The sequence below is a fragment of the Setaria viridis genome, chromosome 7 (genome assembly GCF_005286985.2).
Source record: "Setaria viridis chromosome 7, Setaria_viridis_v4.0, whole genome shotgun sequence".
NCBI lineage: Eukaryota > Viridiplantae > Streptophyta > Magnoliopsida > Poales > Poaceae > Setaria > Setaria viridis.
Window position 1 is genome coordinate 22,389,711 of NC_048269.2, and position 17,055 is coordinate 22,406,765.

A 17,055-nucleotide genomic window follows, 5' to 3' on the forward strand; every position below is an offset into this window, starting at 1 on the left:
TATTACTAGGGAAAATTTTCCTCCTTTAGCATAAGTCTAATTTTTAACCCACAACTACAAAACCGAATAGGAAGGGCCACTCAACTGTCAAAAATGAGCAAATTTGGCTCTGAGTGGTTTCAAGAGTGGTTTTATTTTTTCTAGAATTTTTTTTAAAAATAGTTTTAATTAAAAAAATTATAACTAATTTATTTCAAATGAAAAGATATAAAATTAGTGCTAAGAAGTTTTCTGAAAATGTCACATATCTATTGGTGTTCTATTTGGCATTATTTGAATCTTAGTTGCTCATGTTCCTTGTATTTTATTACGAGCAATAAAATATTAGGAATAGTAACAAATATGATGTAAACAACTCCAAATAGAGTACCAACAAATAGCATACATTTTTAGTTTTGGTACCAACTTCATTTTTTTATTTGAAATGAATTAGTTATGAATTTTTTTGATTAAATCAAAACTTTTCAATTTCTAGAAAATTCAAAACCACCCAAAGGGTCAAATTTGCTGGGTTTTGATGGTTGTATGGCCCTTCCTATCCGATATTGTAGTTGCCCCCACTCTAATATTTTTTTTTTGAGATTCAAGCTTATTTCCTTGAGGATCACAACCCGAATCTTAGGATAGTCTACTTTCTGATAGTATAGGAATAGCGGGGTTGAAAATCGGACTTCTGCTATAGTTGGAGTGTGAAAATTGGACTTTTCACATATTATTATTAGTATATATACTCAATAACATCGCATGTTGACATGCGCGTTATTGTAGATGACTAAAGAAGGGATATCTATATGCATTTCTTTACATGTTTCCGGAAAACTTTAGATTGGATAAGCATTTCAACCCTACGTTCTCCTAGATGTTGGCACACATGAAAGTGGCAAAACAGTTGTCGGCGACCAAATTGCCCCTCCAATATCATCAAAGTTGGTCCTCACATTTGATGTTGATAGACATGGTGTCAATATCTTGAGTCAGGTAACACTGACTTTCATCTACAAATTACATATTAAGATATCATATCCTCAAAATGAGGATGACAGTGTGAGAACAAGAATCCTTGATGTCTTTGTCATGACCATTTCTCTCTAGAGCTTAGAGGCCTAACCCCTTTTCATGCTGATGTCGCCTCCGACGCTGGCGAGGACCACTATTCTCTCCCCCTTCTCTTTCCTCTCTTCTCCCTTCTTTTCGTACCCACCATGTTTAGATCCGAGCTCCCTTGCCTCCAGACGAGGGGTGTTGTATGCTCCCTTTATTCGATTTTTAATATTTTTCTCTATTATGTTTCAAATTCGTATTCGGAAAAAATTGAAACATTCAACATTATCCGTATCTGCAAAGAATCAAGTACCTGGTACAACCATATATAACTTATTGTTACAACTAATTACTAATGATAAATGATATTGTTTTTAATATTACTAATGATGTACACCATGACACCTTTTAAACTATTTAAAAGTAACATATATGACAAATGTCAAATGTGTTAATTTTAATTACTCATGGTATATAAGGATCAAATAATAATTTTAATATGACTAATCATATTAATTTTAAAATACTAGTATTTTATTTTATGATAACTTATTTTATATGTGTTAATTTACTTATTTTTCTTATTAAATAGGTAGGGACAACGTTCGAGATCCCATCTGACCGTCTAGGTATTAAGGCTATGTTTATACGTGTATAGATGGTTAGTACTGAGTAGAAGGTACCATCAAAACAATTATTAGTTCTTTCAAGCTACATTGCCTCTTTCATATTTGATATGTTTATGGAAATGTTTATTTATATTCTATTGATTTTGATATACTTATTAATAAATACATCAAAATTCATGAACTATATCTTGGATACATGTGCTGCATACTCATATTTTATTCTCCTACTTGTATCGTGATTTTGATCTACCATAAAACTATCGACAAAGCAAAATAATATGGTTTTTTATCTTGCTCCTACTTTGAAATGCAATTGTGTTTTTACCCATTTTTTGAATTTTGTGATTTTGCCCTCACCCAATCACAAGTCAATGCGTTTTTGCCCTTAGTCTTTGCGTATTTGCCCCTGTTTTGACTATTGACTAGGGGCAAAATCGCATTGACTTGTGAATAATTGAGGGCAAAATCATAAAGTTGGAAAAATAAGGGCAAATTCACAATTAGACTTCAAAGCTGGGTATGAACACAAATGCCCCAATTAATATTCGCTTTGACACTATTTTTCAGATCGAGTACGATCTATTTGTTTTGTATTCGTATCCTATAATATTTGTATTTGTATCTGAATTTGAATTAAATGTAGTAAATGCACGTCCAATCGGAATCCATCCCTGTTGAAAGTTTAAAGAAAAAGGACGTGTAGAATGGTCCCACAAATAGATAATGTGGCTGTAATTAAAATATTGTGGGATAACTTTTTTGAAACTATGGAGGGTGCTTGTATTTTTACGCTTAGTTCCATATTTTTTTCTTCCAACAGTTTTTGATAAGGTTGTAAATTTATTTTTTCAAAACTCAATTTTTTTAGGTATTTTTGAAGATACCCTTATATACTAAAATTAATTTATTGCCATTTGTTTTTGAAAGAATATTGCCAAAAATTTAAACGAGCCCTCCAACCGTTGCCCGCCGGCCGCCGTCCCGACGCCTTCCCTTGCACCACCGGCGGGCGGCAGCGTGTTGAGCGCGTCGTTGTTCGGTGGGCCACGCGGCGTGCGTAGCACGCGCCTGTCGCCGGACAGATTTCCGCCTGAAATCACTTCTCTTCCTCCGCGCACCTTGGGAGCTGCCTGCTAGCTTAGCGGTGCCTGTCAGGCGATGGAGCAGGACGACGCCGACGGCAGTCTCGATTCGTGGGCCCGATTCTGCTCTCTCTCCAACGAGCTTCTCGGCGGCGACGGTGATCTCTCCGTTGGGCCGCGCCTAGCGCCCGTCGTCGCCGACCTCTGCACCCGCGGCCTCGCCACGCTCGTCCGCGACTACTTCCTCCACTCCCTCGAGGTCCAGACCATACCCCTCGCCTCCTCCACTCTCTTTCTCTCTCCCTCTCAGGCGCGTACACAAACACACACGACTGCTGCTGGGTTGCTATTCCCGTATTCCAGTGGAGATTTGGGAGGTGATAGATGTGCAGTGTGAAGATTCGCATCTGCTGCATGCTAGGTGTTTGTGAGAATGCCCGCACCAAATGGCATCCTGAGTTTGGGTGTTTATGGAAATTTCCCAAGTGAGGTGTAGCCCTAGAGTGTAGAATTTAGTATTGCCACGCTCAGCTTCCTTTTTCAAGTTCTTAACTTGCAACAGTAAAATGTTCCTGATGATTTCATTTTTTTTGTTTATTCAATTTCTGTTGGTGCAGGAAACATTTCGAAACAATGCAGTCAAGAAGTTCTGGCAGCACTTTCATCCTTATTGCAATGCCTCTCCAGTAGATCGAATTAAATTCTGCGTAAGTCATAGAAAACCTAATTTACTTGTCTCATCACACCTCTTTTGGAATTTGCAGCATGAAAATTTCAATCTTGTAAAAAATGATGTCTTGCAGTTTTCTATTTATATTATCTTTTCTCATACAACAAGTATGTTGTACCCTACATATGTCATGTCAGCAAATTGAAATGACCTGTCATCATATATGATTGTAGTTTGGTGGCTTCACCACTTAATGCCTGGTTTAACATGTTCTTTTTCAATAACAAGGCCTCTCAATTCATGCACTACAGGTTAAAGAACATTGGCCTGAGGAAATCTTAAGTGGAGCACTGGAGGACATATGCTTGGAAAAGAGTTACCAGGAAAAATGTGTTCTTGTTCTTGTCCATGCTTTACAATCATATGAGGATAGGACGCCCAAAAGAAAATTCAAAGCAGTGGATTGTAGTTCCAGTTTGATGCCTAGGTACCAGTTAATGGTATCATCGGTACTTCTGACAACACTGCCCTTGAGCTTTCCTGGTCAGTGCCATTTTCTCCTCTGTTTTGTGGGTAGTGAAGACCTTTTTTAAATGCTCTATTGACTATTGGTCACAATTGTTTCCACCAAGTGTAGACCATGTTGCACTGTTTCTTTGAAGTATGCTCTACGAACATGAAAAAAATAATACAGAGCACAAACAGTACCATATTTCCTCTTTGTTGTCCATGTACCAGTCGTTCCTCTCATTTGTTCCTGTGATGTTAGCACCTGGTCTGGCACTGAGCTGTTGATGGGGGCAAGTTAGCATCACTGATATATATGCACTAAATCGGACCTCCCCCTTTCACATGCAGTTAAGAGTCATAGGGTTAGCTCTCATATTTCCTTGGGGACTTGGGTTTGATATGTGGATTTTATAGCATTTGTCACCTCCCAACCCTGCTGGTAAACTAGATACCATTATTGTACTAGAGTACTTTAGTGAGTATATGCTTGTGCGCAAATTAATATCCGTGCAAGACATAATCACTGGCAAACTTATTTCAACTATAATTTTACCAGATGCATTCTGTATTGTAACCGTTGATTCAAAATTACAAATCGGCATTAGTATACTGAACAGGTGTTTTGCTACTGCATTAAAATGTTGCTCAACCTTGTAAAATGGAATTATGTTCATTCTTTTTTGTCAATTTTCAGAGATATTAAATGTCTATTTCAAGAAGAAGCTGGAAGAACTTAATATTATTATGGCTGGATCATATGAGAGTGACCAACTTGGGAATCATGAGCTTTTCGAAAGTAGTAATACCTCTGACTGGCATTCTGGAATGGATATTGATGGTCAAGATGTTTCAGAAAGTAGCTGTTTGGTAAAGAACATTGGAAAAGTTGTTCGTGATCTTAGATGTCTTGGTTTTACATCAATGACAGAAGATGCTTATTCCTCTGCAATAATCTGGCTTTTAAAGGTCTGCACACCCTGCTGTGTCTATAACCTACTGCATCACATATTTTGGCATAGATACTCTTGAATTTCTTTTACTAACCTTGTATTATCTCTCATTCTCATTCTGCAGTCTAAAGTTTATGAACTAGCTGGTGATGATTACAGAGTTCCTGTCCTTGGGTCTGTGAAGAAGTGGATTCAGGTACCATCTCATCTCACCATTTTGCAAAGTATGAAATTTGGGTTTTCGATTGTAGATTTGCTCCTCCAGTGTTCTCTGACATAAAATTCTGACCTTGTCAGGCTGTTCCTCTTCAGTTTCTGCATGCTCTTTTAACATATCTTGGCGACTCAGTGGACTATGATAGTGGATCTTCTGGTCTGAAATCACCGTTAGCCTCACGTCCTTCTTCCTTCCCAGGGATTGGCGTTCCTTCTGAAGCCCTTGTGAGATGGCACATGCGCCTTGAGTATTTTGCTTATGAAACCTTGCAGGACCTACGAATTGGCAAACTTTTTGAAATAATTGTAGATTACCCTGAGAGGTCAGTCATTTTTCCCTATATGGTGCTGTGAGCTTTAATAGAAACTTTGACAATCCAAATATTGTTTATGCTTTAATATATTTCTTCTGTTCTGTGAAGCTTAGCATACATAGACTTTGGTGACTTGATAGATGAGATAACTTTTGCAACGCCATCTGGACAACATTTATGTTCTCACAAGCTATCCTCATCTAACTGGAAGAATTGCTTAAAATCGTATTGTGGCTCATATAGGCATCTCATCATTTCTGTTGTTTTTTTCCTTCTATATGGCTAATGAGTTTTGTTTTTTACTTCACCTCAATGCCTTAAAAACAAGCATCCTATTTTGTTTCATCTATCATGCTGTGCATATATTTTAAGGACTCTTGTCATCTGATCCTTAGGTATTGATCAAGTTTGTTAACACATCTGTCTGAAACTTCTGATCTACCATATGAATGCTATCTTGGTTTCACTCTTATTACTATCTTATGTCCTTAACTGATGTCAAATCCATATACATTTTTTGGCATTCATGCAGCTCTCCCGCTATTGAAGACCTAAAGCTGTGTTTGGAGTACACGGGTCAACACTCTAAGCTTGTTGACTCATTTATCTCATCGCTTAGATATCGTCTACTTACTGCTGGTGCATCAACAAATGATATATTGCATCAATACGTGTCCACTATCAAAGCATTGCGGACAATTGACCCCACTGGCGTGTTCTTGGAGGCAGTTGGTGAACCAATTAGGGATTATCTGCGAGGTAGAAAAGACACTATCAAATGCATAGTGACGATGCTAACTGATGGATCTGGAGGAAATGCAAGTGGAACAGGAAACGCAGGTGACAATCTTCTGGAAGAGTTGAACAGAGATGCTGAAAATCAGGAAAATGCTGATTATGACAATCATGCAAACATTGATGAGAAACAAGCATGGCTGAATTCTGAAAGGTATATCTTCTTCATTCTATTGATCATAATGTCGCTTATTCTATGAGTTCTAAGCACTCTAAATTTGGTACGTTGCTGTGATTTGAACTTTTACAGCTGGGAACCTGATCCTGTAGAAGCTGATCCATTGAAAGGCAGCAGGAATAGAAGGAAAGTTGATATACTTGGACTAATGGTTAGTATAATTGGCTCAAAGGACCAATTAGTCAACGAATATCGTGTAATGTTGGCAGAAAAACTGCTCAACAAATCTGACTTTGAAATAGATTCAGACATTCGCACGTTGGAACTCCTGAAGGTTAGACTATTAATTTTGTGGTAAACCTTTTCTTAATTCTGGTTCCAAGAGATTTGGCTGTCACATGACACATTATTCCTTCGCTATAGCAGTGATATTTTTATTTTGGCAGATCCATTTTGGTGAGAGCAGCATGCAGAAGTGTGAGATTATGCTTAATGACTTGATTGACTCGAAGAGAACCAACTCAAACATTAAAACATCTTTGCTAAAGACATCTCAAACTGGTACTGCTCGAGTACTGCAAGTCCCTTTACGTACAAACTAAAGTTCAATTATACTACAACTACATTTATACACTTTTTTCTAGTTGCTGGGCAAGAGGAAGCAGAAATTTCTCATGATGTTCTTGATGCAACAATAATATCATCCAACTTTTGGCCACCAATTCAGGTATGCCCTAAAGATATGTAAATCATGACTAACGAGTCAGAACCTGTCTTTTTTTTTTCTTGAGTGAAAACAGTAGGTGAAATCCCTATGGTGGTATGTATTTATATCTATAAAAAAAGGCTGTACAAAGCCCAAGAGAATAATCTCAGTATCTTTGAATCTTCGAGCAGCCAAAAGTTTAACAAGTTCTGACTCTTAATTACTGAACATTGCACCATAACTTTAAAATAACTAAAATATTCTCCATGTTTTTTGGATAATTGACTATGCTGAAACACCTTTTGCCACTGCAATTATTCAATCATGGTCACACATGTACTGCAGATGATGAGAGTCATTTCTGTCACTGCCATCAATAGCTGAGTTTCTTTGTACATAAACAGTTTCTAACACTGGTATTTTCGTGAGAGAATATCAAATCTTTTGGAGATAATTTAAACAGTGAGTATTTTCTATCTCTTTTATGTACTGTTCATTTATGCAGACAGAAGACCTTGTTGTTCCTGCTTCAGTTGATCAGTTGCTATCTGATTATGCAAAAAGATTTCATCAGATAAAAACTCCACGGAAGCTATTATGGAAGAAAAATCTTGGAACAGTCAAGGTTAGGAAAAAAATTTACTTGATGGGTGCTATGAAAATTGTACTCGTATGAAAAGAAGTGGGTATAACACGTTCTTTGCTTTTCCAGTTAGAACTGGAATTTGAGGGAAGAAGCATGCAGTTTACTGTGGCTCCTGTTCATGCTGCGATCATAATGCGATTTCAAGAGAAATCTAGGTAATTAAAGAACTGTCTTATTGTATGTCTCATATGTATTATTTTGACTAAATCTATCAAAATTTCCAGTTGGACTTCAAAGACACTTGCTACAGAAATTGGCATACCTATGGATTCTCTTAACAGAAGGATAAGCTTCTGGACAAGCAAGGTCTGGCACACAGCACAAACCAATGAAAATTCAATTGTTTATATGAAACATGCTTGTCATTATGCAGATCATGGTAACATCACCATCACCATTGAATTTACCAGCAAAGATGAAATTGGAGTCTAAACAATATTATTGTATGCTGCTGTTTTGGCTAAAGTTGGATGAACTAGATAGTGATTAACACATAAATTTAGAGTTCCGCATGAGTTATATGTGTTGTTTTTCGTTTTCTGTAACAGAAATAAATTACAGGACATTCTTAGTCTTAGACATGGCCTAACCTGCATGATGTCTGTACAAGCATTTTTCCTTGATACTTCTTAAATGCAGTCTGTTTAACAAGCAGATTTAACAATATTGTAATATGATATAGGGTGTCCTGACAGAATCAGCAGGACCAGATGCCGATGATCACACCTTTACTGTTGTTGATAGCATGTCTGATGTCAACAAAAACAGTATTGCAAATGAACGCTTGGCAGAGTATCAAATGACTGAGGAAGAAGGTGAAAGCTCTGTAGCTTCAGTTGAGGAACAACTTAAGAAAGAAATGACTGTGTACGAGGTATGGCTCGAAGGGAAGAAATACTGGATAAATCAAGATTTACATTTTATTTGTTTTTGTTTTCAATCATTTGGATACTGTATGCACTGCAGAAATTCATCATCGGAATGCTAATCAATTTCGGGAGTATGTCACTGGACAGGATACATAACACGTTAAAGGTAAGGTCAAAATCATGTCAGCAGTGCCTTATCTGATGTTGGTCTTTTTATCTACTTCACCTTTTGATCCCTTTTTAAATTGCTCATTTTTCAGATGTTCTGTATAGCTGAACCATCATATGACAAGTCACTGCAGCAGCTGCAAAGTTTTCTTTCTGGTCTAGTGGTGGATGAAAAGCTAGAAACGAGGGATGGGTTGTACTTGCTAAAGAGGTAGCAGTAATCGGTTAGGAGAACAAGTTGTTAGAAAGGGTCTGTTTGGTAGACCTCCATCTGATTCTGATTCTCCATAGGAGCTGATTCTCTGAGAGAAGTGATTCTATGCTGAAAGTGATTATCTTAGATTCTCTAGCATAAACTCTTAAGATCAGGATGGAGAATCACTTCACAGAATCAGGAGAAGCTACTTTTTTCAGCTCCCAGCCTATTAGTTCGTATCAGAGAATCACTCTATAGAATTGGTAGAGAATCACTTCTCCTTGAAAGACTGTTTGGCAGAACTCCTGCTAGAATCAGCAGAGAATCAGCTCTGGGAGCTCTGCCAAACGCACCCTAAAGGTGTTGGTTAATCAAACAGACATACCTAATTATGTTCTCATGTTCCTCAAATGTTTTAGTATCTTTTCCTAGGAACTCAGGATCAGCATCCTTGATGCCCACCATTGTATTTTTCTTCACTCTTCTGTGCATCTTTGAATGGAGGTGCTGTGATATCTGATATCACGAGATTTTCCAAATTGTTGAGAATCGATGCAAGCAACTATATAACTATTGAAGGGTTAGTTCCAAGACTTTTTGGATCTGTTTGAGCTCCAGTGATTATCATAAATTGAACGTTCAATTTTCTGGAATCGAAGGTTCCCAACCGCCCAAGCAACCACCTATCTGAATGCGGCCTCTAATTTCCTTGGCCTTGGCAGCAGATGGCTGGGTCCAGGCCTAATATCTTTTGTGACAGCCTCGTGAATCTATCTTTTTCATGGAATTATCCTTTTGAAGATCGGTTTTGTGCTTTTAAAATAGTTTTCTTTAATATTGAAACATTTCTCAGTTTTAGTTAATTAAAATTCAGTATCAATATATAAGTGACCAATACAGCTAGAAGAGTTTATTCAGTATCGCTAAGTAGTAATTTCAAACCACTTAGCATCACAAGACAACATTTTCATTTGGATTACTCACTACTCAACACTGAAAATGAGAGCAATGATAACATTTCAAAAACTACTCATGTTACATGACAAACGCTAGTTTTTTTTACATTATTATCCCATGAAAAATGAAGTTACATTATGCAAAACATTTGACCATGTAAGGCCCTTCTAGCTCATAACCCAACTTGCGGTAATAGTGGCGAGTACCGACTCCTGAAATGACAGCCAATTTCTTTGAACGGTGTTCCCTTCGAGCAATTCTTTCTGCTTCTTCCATCAGTAGAGTTCCATAACCCTGTCAACGCGCATGGATGAACAGATGTTAAATAGCTGTAAAAGCAGAACCTTCTTACATATGCAAAGAATTAAAAAAGACAAAAACAACAATGACTTGATGATAAAGACTAGATATAGTCATGTTACGGATGCCTGCGAGTCACTATCACTGTAATTATGCCTCTTGAATTTCGCTAGAGTGAACACATGATACATTTTAACTAAAATGATTTTACACTTTGTTTCGCCTTACATGAATCTCCCAAATCATGTAAGTTGGGCCCGGGTCCAAAAGGAAAATGAGAACATCTGTTGTGCAGAAGGAAAAATGGCTATGGTCGGAATGCTTATGATGGACTTTAGTTGTTCCATTGTTAAAGAAATAAATGGCTTAAAGCACCGCATTTAGCAAACTAAGAATTGGCACAAAAAAATATTATTAGAGGATTTAAAGATGAATCAGCAGAAAGCACTACTTTTCATTTTCAGTGTTTCTCCTGGCTTTTAGCAGCGAGTTCGAGCCTTGGTGGTGTTTCATCTCTGTGTGTGACACGGACTGGAATCTATCACTAACCACTTAGCTTTGTGCCATTCCAGTTAACATGTATTTCACTCAATCAATTCTTTTTTACCATGGTGGATAAATGCAACCCCAGCAGGTAACAAAGATCACCATGGCAAGGGTGAAACGTAACAAAGATAAGCACAGTAGACAATATTTAGCTATCCTTAAACTACTAAGGAGTTAAAATATTTGGCTCGATTTAGAACAGTGACTACAATCGATCAAGCATACCTTCTGAACATCTAATTTCCAAACATGGTAGCCCAAGGACCAAAATCTGGGTAGTGATCATATAATGTCTACATGTAAATTAGCTAGAATCACCTGGTGCTGTAGTTTGTCTGCATCACGACCATGCACAGGGACTGCAGTTCCATAGACATGAAGTTCGCGGACAATTGAACACCTCCCTACGAGTTCAGGGCATGTAACATTACGACCACATTTACGCAAGCGCAATAGGCCGATCAGGATATCCTGTAAAATTCATGAAATAAGTTGTGAGTATATAGCATAAGATCAAGAGGCAAGAGATTGTGCTTTAGCTAGATGCTAATCTCCACAGAACAATTTCAACATCAGGAATGGAATGATCCAGATCAATGGAGAAAACACTTAGATTATAATCACATTAGAAAATACACAATACAAGCATGCATCATACTCCAAGAATTCACATCCCTATGATCCCACAGATTGGCTGGCAGGCTATAAATACCTGTCGTGTATCCTCATAAGAGAGGAACGTCTCCCAACCCTCATTTGCAGCATAGTCACGCCTGACAAGCTCTACTTCATCTGGCCTGATTTTGTGATGGATATCCTACATACAGATGCACAACTAGAAAATGAAGAAACATCCTTACTTAATATAGGTGAAATGATTTTACTGCATTTCATATTCACCTGAATCCCTGCCTCACGGGTTCTGACATCTCGGCATTTCAAGCCTAGATCCTCCATTCGAGCCAAAGCAAGCTCACGCAGGTTACCTTTCTCGACACCAGAAGTTACGAGAGGCATAGGAATATCTCTCTGGACCCGATACACTCGTGTCCACGGTGGTACCATAGACAGAATCCTAGCTACAATATCCACCAACAGCTCAGGTGGATAATTTCTATATCTGTAACACAGCAGATGCTACCACGTTAGCCCGCTTTCTGAGCCCTTGTCACAAGTACCCGATAATATAAAGAATAACCACGAGAGTGTAGATGGGATTTAGCACTTGAGTATCAAGTGCTAGATTAGTTTAGTACCTGCCAGTTTTCCAGAGCTCATAAAGACCAGTTCCACGAATCACAAGTGTTGGATAAATCTTTAGACCATCGGCCCGGAATGCTGGACTTTCAAAAAATTCTCTGAAACTTTCTAGGTCTCTTTCAACTCCAACATTAGGTAAATCTGGCATCATGTGGGCAACCACCTGTCAACAAGGTGAATCAAGACAATTAGAACAATCATAAACAAAATCAATCAAACAAAGCTATGTCACTGAACAAGCAATCACCTTAAACCCAGCATCTTTTGCCAAACAAAAGCAATCAGCAACAGCAGCCACCGTGTGGCCTCTGTTTGTGTCACGGGCGACATCCTCGTATGTACTCTGAACACCAATTTCTAAGCGGGTACAACCATAAGATAGCATCTGGCGCAGATGAGGCCCCAAGCAATAATCAGGTCTCCTAGAATTGAAAGGGAAAAAATCATTTCAGGATTGGAACTTAACCATAATATTTCTAGGAAAGTGGGGAAGATAACAAATACTTTTTAAATGAAAGTAAGAAGCACCATCCAATCGTGCAATGAAGCTTACGTCTCAATTGTCATGCCAATACATTTGACAGCACTGTGTTCTGAATAACAAACGGCCTCCTCAACATTTGCAGAAGTGTGACCGGATAAAGCATCATGAAGATTTCTGATAAAATAATCGCGATAATCAGCTGGCAAGGACATGAAAGTCCCACCCATCAAGATGAATTCGACCTGCAAAGTATATTAAAATTATCTTGCACTGCTGGTTGAATGTTATCATAGCATGCAGTGAACATAAGAGAATCAATAAAACAGGACAGAGTGCTCTCTTAGGCTACAGACAAACCTTATCCACACTATGCCCTAGCCTCTTGAGCTGATCTATCCTGCTTCTGGCTTGAACATATGGATTGTACCTAAAATAACAAAGGCAAATCAGAAAAAAAAAAGGAGGCGAAGTGTATCTATAAAGCACTTTAAATAATCACAGTACAAGAACATCTATACCACTAAACATAATCCATGGTTAAAGAATACCATATCCAAAGATTCCTAGCTAGCATGGTGTACCTTTAAATTTCAAGATCAACTAGTAGAGAACTTTATTCAGTCCTTAATGAATGCATCGTTTGCACTCTCCTATTGACTAAACTCCAGTAATACAATATAGAACATAGCATATCTACATAATTGTAACACAGTAAAATGTCCAGTGCCTCATTTAGCAAATTCATAATAAGTTTTATGAATTATGACATGATTTACCTGCTGTCTAGCACAGCATATAACTACAAATTCTTCTACCATGCTACCACAACTGCGACACTAACTGAAAGTTACTTACTGGACTCCTAGGTGCAGAAAGGCACAACGAAATTGAAGGGACATGGATGCCAATGCAACATCACCCTTTCTATTGTATCCATTTCGATGAATAACAGTGCAGTTCGTTTAGACTTGCAGTTCAGACTAACCTAAACGAGGTTACTCGCTACAGCCTCCCTCATTCAAGCAACCCAAGTAGTATTTTTCAGTGGCATCAGCAGCCAGTAAGCTAAATTACCTTGCCCGAATGGCACGCATGCTAGTAGGCTCATATCCAGTGTAGGACTGCGTGCTGTACTCGAAGTCGGAGTCGGGGCCGCCCGGGCAGTACACGCAGATGTTCCCGGTGGTGGCGATGTGGGGGCACCGGTGCGGCTTCGACATGACGGCGACGACGGCGATGCCCGACGCCGTGCGCACGGGCTTGGCGCGCAGCCGCGGCAGCAGCGCGGCGCGGTCGGCCTCGGGCACCGCGGCGATCATCTCCACCAGCTTGGGCGCCCGCGCCAGCCCGTACTTCCGGCACGCGGCGGACTTGAGCGCGTTGAGGTCCACGTCCTCCCCGCGCCGACTGAGCTCCCCCATCGCCGACACGATCTCCGCGATGGCCCGCACACGGGCCTCCTCCTCCGAGAGGCCCGCGGGGAGGACCACGCCTCCGCGTCCCGGCGCAGGCTTCCGGCGGCGCGGCTGCTCCGGTGCCGCCACGGCGGCGGCGGCGGCGGCGGTCGCCATGGGAGAGAAGGGTTTCCGAGAGCAAGGGGTTTTGGGCTCGGGTCGGAACGCGGGTCGGAACGAGTTGGGCCTCGGTCGGGTCGGCGTCTCGCCCTGCCCTTTCGCACACGGTTCAAAAGCTCTCGGCCGTCTGATCGCACCATGAACCGTTCGGATTGGTACTTGTTGCACAGCAAGTTGTACTAGCACGAGTTTAAAAATATATTTCTCCACCTCCTACGTCGCAGAAAAAAAAAGAGTTTCTCCTCTGCTGTCTCTCTCTCTCTCTCTCAATCTTCTTGCGGCGGAAGCAAAGCGAGCGCGGCTCAGCGGCGGCGAGATGGACATCGCCGGAGAGGACGGGAAGCAGCAGCCACACCTGGTACTAGCGCACAAGCTGTTCCTGCTGTCGCACCACGATGTGGATGACCTCGCCAAGGTCGACCTCCGCGCCGACGTTCTCGCGGCAGTCAAATCCGATGGTAGCGCCAGCGCCCCCCCCCCCCCCCCCCCCCCCCCCCCCCTCCCCCCCCTTTTTTTCCTCAAGTCTGCTTCTAACTGCAAGTCTGCAAGCGAGATTTTGGGTTTGATCTGACTGGTGTATCCGGTGCAGACATGGCGGCGCTGTACGAGTCGCTGGCGACGGACGGCGTGCTGGAGATGGACGCGGCGCTGCTGGCCGAGATGCGCGCCAGGATCGACGAGGAGATCCGGAAGTTCGATGAGAAGTGAGTAGATCTCGCGCTTGTGACCTTTACCTGCTCGATTTCTGGGCTGGCTCTTAGGGTTTCGTACTGTGAGTGAGCATCTAGCTCTTATGACCCCACTGTTCGTAATTTGAACATTGTTATTATTCAGTTCAGTGATAATTGAGCCTTGGAACTCACTGGGTTTGTGATTTATAAGGCGTTATTACTGTCTCGTTGCTTGGTTTGATTAGCTCTAGCTGGATAGTTGTTCCGGTTGTCTCCGAACATTGCAATTACTAACATCTCTGTGCTCTCGACCTAATGATCCAACTGAATTTAGATGGTCAGCATCAAGGACATAGCAAATTGTGCCAACGGTAGATAGAGAATTCATGTTTTCACTTCCAACTATTTAGATCACAAGGAATGATAAATGATGATACATAATATTGTTATGTGGCAAACAAATCAATGATCTACTCTCATGGAAGGCTGTCATTTCATTAGCTTCTGACTTTGCTGCAAACATGCTCCTGATAGTTGTCCAGGTAAAATTCTAGGCTCTGAAGTGTACAATCCTCTTTCTCTTCGGTGCATCTGAGACTCTGTCTAGCTGTTATTCTTGAGTATCAATATTCAGTTAGTATCTTCTCTTGGTTAATTTTTCTTCTTGTTTATGAAGAATCGCTGATGCTGAGGAGAATTTGGGTGAGAGTGAAGTGCGTGAGGCCCATCTTGCCAAATCCTTGTATTTCATAAGGGTTGGGGAGAAGGTATGCGTATCTGCTTTCTTTTTTCCTGTTATTAGGATTGTTTTTATGTGTCCCAAACATGCTTGCCTTACCTGAATATTCTAAATTTCAGGAAAAGGCTCTGGAGCAGCTTAAAGTTACTGAAGGAAAAACTGTAGCTGTTGGCCAAAAGATGGACCTTGTTTTCTACACGTTGCAAATTGGATTTTTCTATATGGACTTTGATCTCATCTCAAAATCCATTGACAAGGCTAAAAAGTGAGTCTCAAGTAACTTAGCTATCTCACTTTCTGCTTGTTTTGCATTGTGGAATCTGGTATACTGATATATTGCTTTCCCTGATGGAAGCCTGTTTGAGGAGGGTGGTGACTGGGAGAGGAAGAACAGATTGAAAGTGTATGAAGGATTGTACTGCATGGCGACTAGAAACTTCAAGAAAGCTGCTAGCTTGTTCTTGGATTCGATTTCAACATTCACAACCTATGAGCTGTTCACCTATGATACATTCATCTTCTACACGGTTCTTACAAGTGTTACCTCACTGGATCGTGTATCTCTAAAACAGAAGGTATGCAGCTTGGTTTGCAGAAGTCCCCTTCATTCCCTTGGCTTTCTGACCAACATGGATCTTTGCAGGTTGTAGATGCACCTGAAATCCTCGCTGTAATTGGCAAAGTACCTCACCTCTCCGAGTTCCTCAATTCACTCTATAATTGCCAGTACAAGTCATTTTTTATTGCATTCTGTAAGTGACAGAATCATAATATCTCTTCCACAATCTTCAATTTACTCATGATAAATAACGCTCTTATGGATAATTTCTGTGGTTGGCTGGCTAGCGTGGATTTCTCATCACTGCTTATTTTTCAGCTGGCTTGACGGAACAGATCAAGTTGGACCGTTACCTGCAGCCTCATTTCCGCTACTACATGCGTGAAGTGCGCACTGTTGTTTACTCACAGTTTCTGGAATCGTACAAGAGTGTGACAATGGAAGCAATGGCTTCTGCGTTTGGCGTAACCGTTGATTTCATTGACCAGTAAGTGCAGTTTATGCCCGGTGCTCATATTCTGGATGTAGTGTTACTCATAAGCTAGTGCATTACCATTTGCGTCACTTTGATGCAGGGAATTGTCGCGCTTTATCGCTGCTGGGAAGCTCCACTGCAAGATAGACAAAGTTGCTGGCGTCTTGGAGACGAACCGACCTGATGCCAGGAATGCCTTCTACCAGGCAACCATCAAGCAAGGAGACTTCCTGCTGAACCGCATCCAGAAGCTATCACGAGTTATTGACCTGTAGGCAAGCCGCTTGAGCCCTTTTGCCAGGACTTATTGCTTGAGCTCCCGGCGCACGACTTGCAGTGTATTATTTACGGGCAGCAATTGACTTGCATTGGCCACGGTCGAAGAAGCTTTAGGGATATTTGTGTTATGAGAAATTGTATTTTGTACTTTTGTTGCCTAACTACATGGATCAAAACCAAATACAGGCATTGCTTGTAGACGTTTCATCCGTGATGAATTCATTCTTTATTTTGTTTCAGTCTTATCGTTTGGCTACTAAGAGCCTTTGTTAGCAGTAGCTGCTGTTACTCATGGCAATCT

The 17,055-nt window shown here is 40.4% G+C and overlaps 3 protein-coding genes across 3 annotated transcripts; 2 read left to right on the forward strand and 1 right to left on the reverse strand.

The window, feature by feature from the left end:
* Positions 1-2,631: 2,631 nt before the first annotated feature.
* On the forward strand, positions 2,632-9,501 carry LOC117863907 (anaphase-promoting complex subunit 2). Its single transcript, XM_034747811.2, has 16 exons — positions 2,632-3,011; positions 3,370-3,459; positions 3,734-3,965; positions 4,627-4,898; positions 5,007-5,078; positions 5,180-5,421; positions 5,945-6,361; positions 6,458-6,659; positions 6,772-6,886; positions 6,970-7,052; positions 7,537-7,656; positions 7,744-7,832; positions 7,902-7,983; positions 8,360-8,551; positions 8,644-8,712; positions 8,807-9,501. Exons 1-16 carry the CDS (start codon positions 2,829-2,831, stop codon positions 8,927-8,929), a joined length of 2,583 nt encoding a protein of 860 aa, XP_034603702.1. The 5' UTR covers positions 2,632-2,828; the 3' UTR covers positions 8,930-9,501.
* A 293-nt stretch (positions 9,502-9,794) lies between these two features.
* On the reverse strand, positions 9,795-14,094 carry LOC117863908 (elongator complex protein 3). Its single transcript, XM_034747813.2, has 9 exons — positions 13,532-14,094; positions 12,815-12,884; positions 12,527-12,699; positions 12,221-12,395; positions 11,970-12,136; positions 11,614-11,833; positions 11,426-11,530; positions 11,032-11,184; positions 9,795-10,161 (listed from the first exon to the last, which is right to left on the reverse strand). Exons 1-9 carry the CDS (start codon positions 14,026-14,028, stop codon positions 10,003-10,005), a joined length of 1,719 nt encoding a protein of 572 aa, XP_034603704.1. The 5' UTR covers positions 14,029-14,094; the 3' UTR covers positions 9,795-10,002.
* A 150-nt stretch (positions 14,095-14,244) lies between these two features.
* LOC117863910 (26S proteasome non-ATPase regulatory subunit 6) lies at positions 14,245-16,993 on the forward strand. Its single transcript, XM_034747815.2, has 8 exons — positions 14,245-14,489; positions 14,621-14,735; positions 15,379-15,469; positions 15,561-15,706; positions 15,797-16,016; positions 16,085-16,193; positions 16,319-16,487; positions 16,576-16,993. Exons 1-8 carry the CDS (start codon positions 14,348-14,350, stop codon positions 16,748-16,750), a joined length of 1,167 nt encoding a protein of 388 aa, XP_034603706.1. The 5' UTR covers positions 14,245-14,347; the 3' UTR covers positions 16,751-16,993.
* The last annotated feature ends 62 nt before the right edge of the window (positions 16,994-17,055 follow it).

Coding starts and splice junctions, on each gene's coding strand:
- LOC117863910 (XM_034747815.2), top strand. CDS start 14,348: ATGGACATCGCCGGAGAGGACGGGAAGCAGCAGCCACACCTGGTACTA. Junction 15,707..15,796: donor TCCATTGACAAGGCTAAAAA/GTGAGTCTCAAG, acceptor CCCTGATGGAAG/CCTGTTTGAGGAGGGTGGTG. Junction 16,194..16,318: donor GTCATTTTTTATTGCATTCT/GTAAGTGACAGA, acceptor CTTATTTTTCAG/CTGGCTTGACGGAACAGATC.
- LOC117863908 (XM_034747813.2), bottom strand. CDS start 14,028: ATGGCGACCGCCGCCGCCGCCGCCGCCGTGGCGGCACCGGAGCAGCCG. Junction 11,531..11,613: donor CCCGTGAGGCAGGGATTCAG/GTGAATATGAAA, acceptor ATCTGTATGTAG/GATATCCATCACAAAATCAG. Junction 10,162..11,031: donor CAGACAAACTACAGCACCAG/GTGATTCTAGCT, acceptor GCGCGTTGACAG/GGTTATGGAACTCTACTGAT.
- LOC117863907 (XM_034747811.2), top strand. CDS start 2,829: ATGGAGCAGGACGACGCCGACGGCAGTCTCGATTCGTGGGCCCGATTC. Junction 3,012..3,369: donor ACTTCCTCCACTCCCTCGAG/GTCCAGACCATA, acceptor CTGTTGGTGCAG/GAAACATTTCGAAACAATGC. Junction 7,053..7,536: donor ACTTTTGGCCACCAATTCAG/GTATGCCCTAAA, acceptor TCATTTATGCAG/ACAGAAGACCTTGTTGTTCC.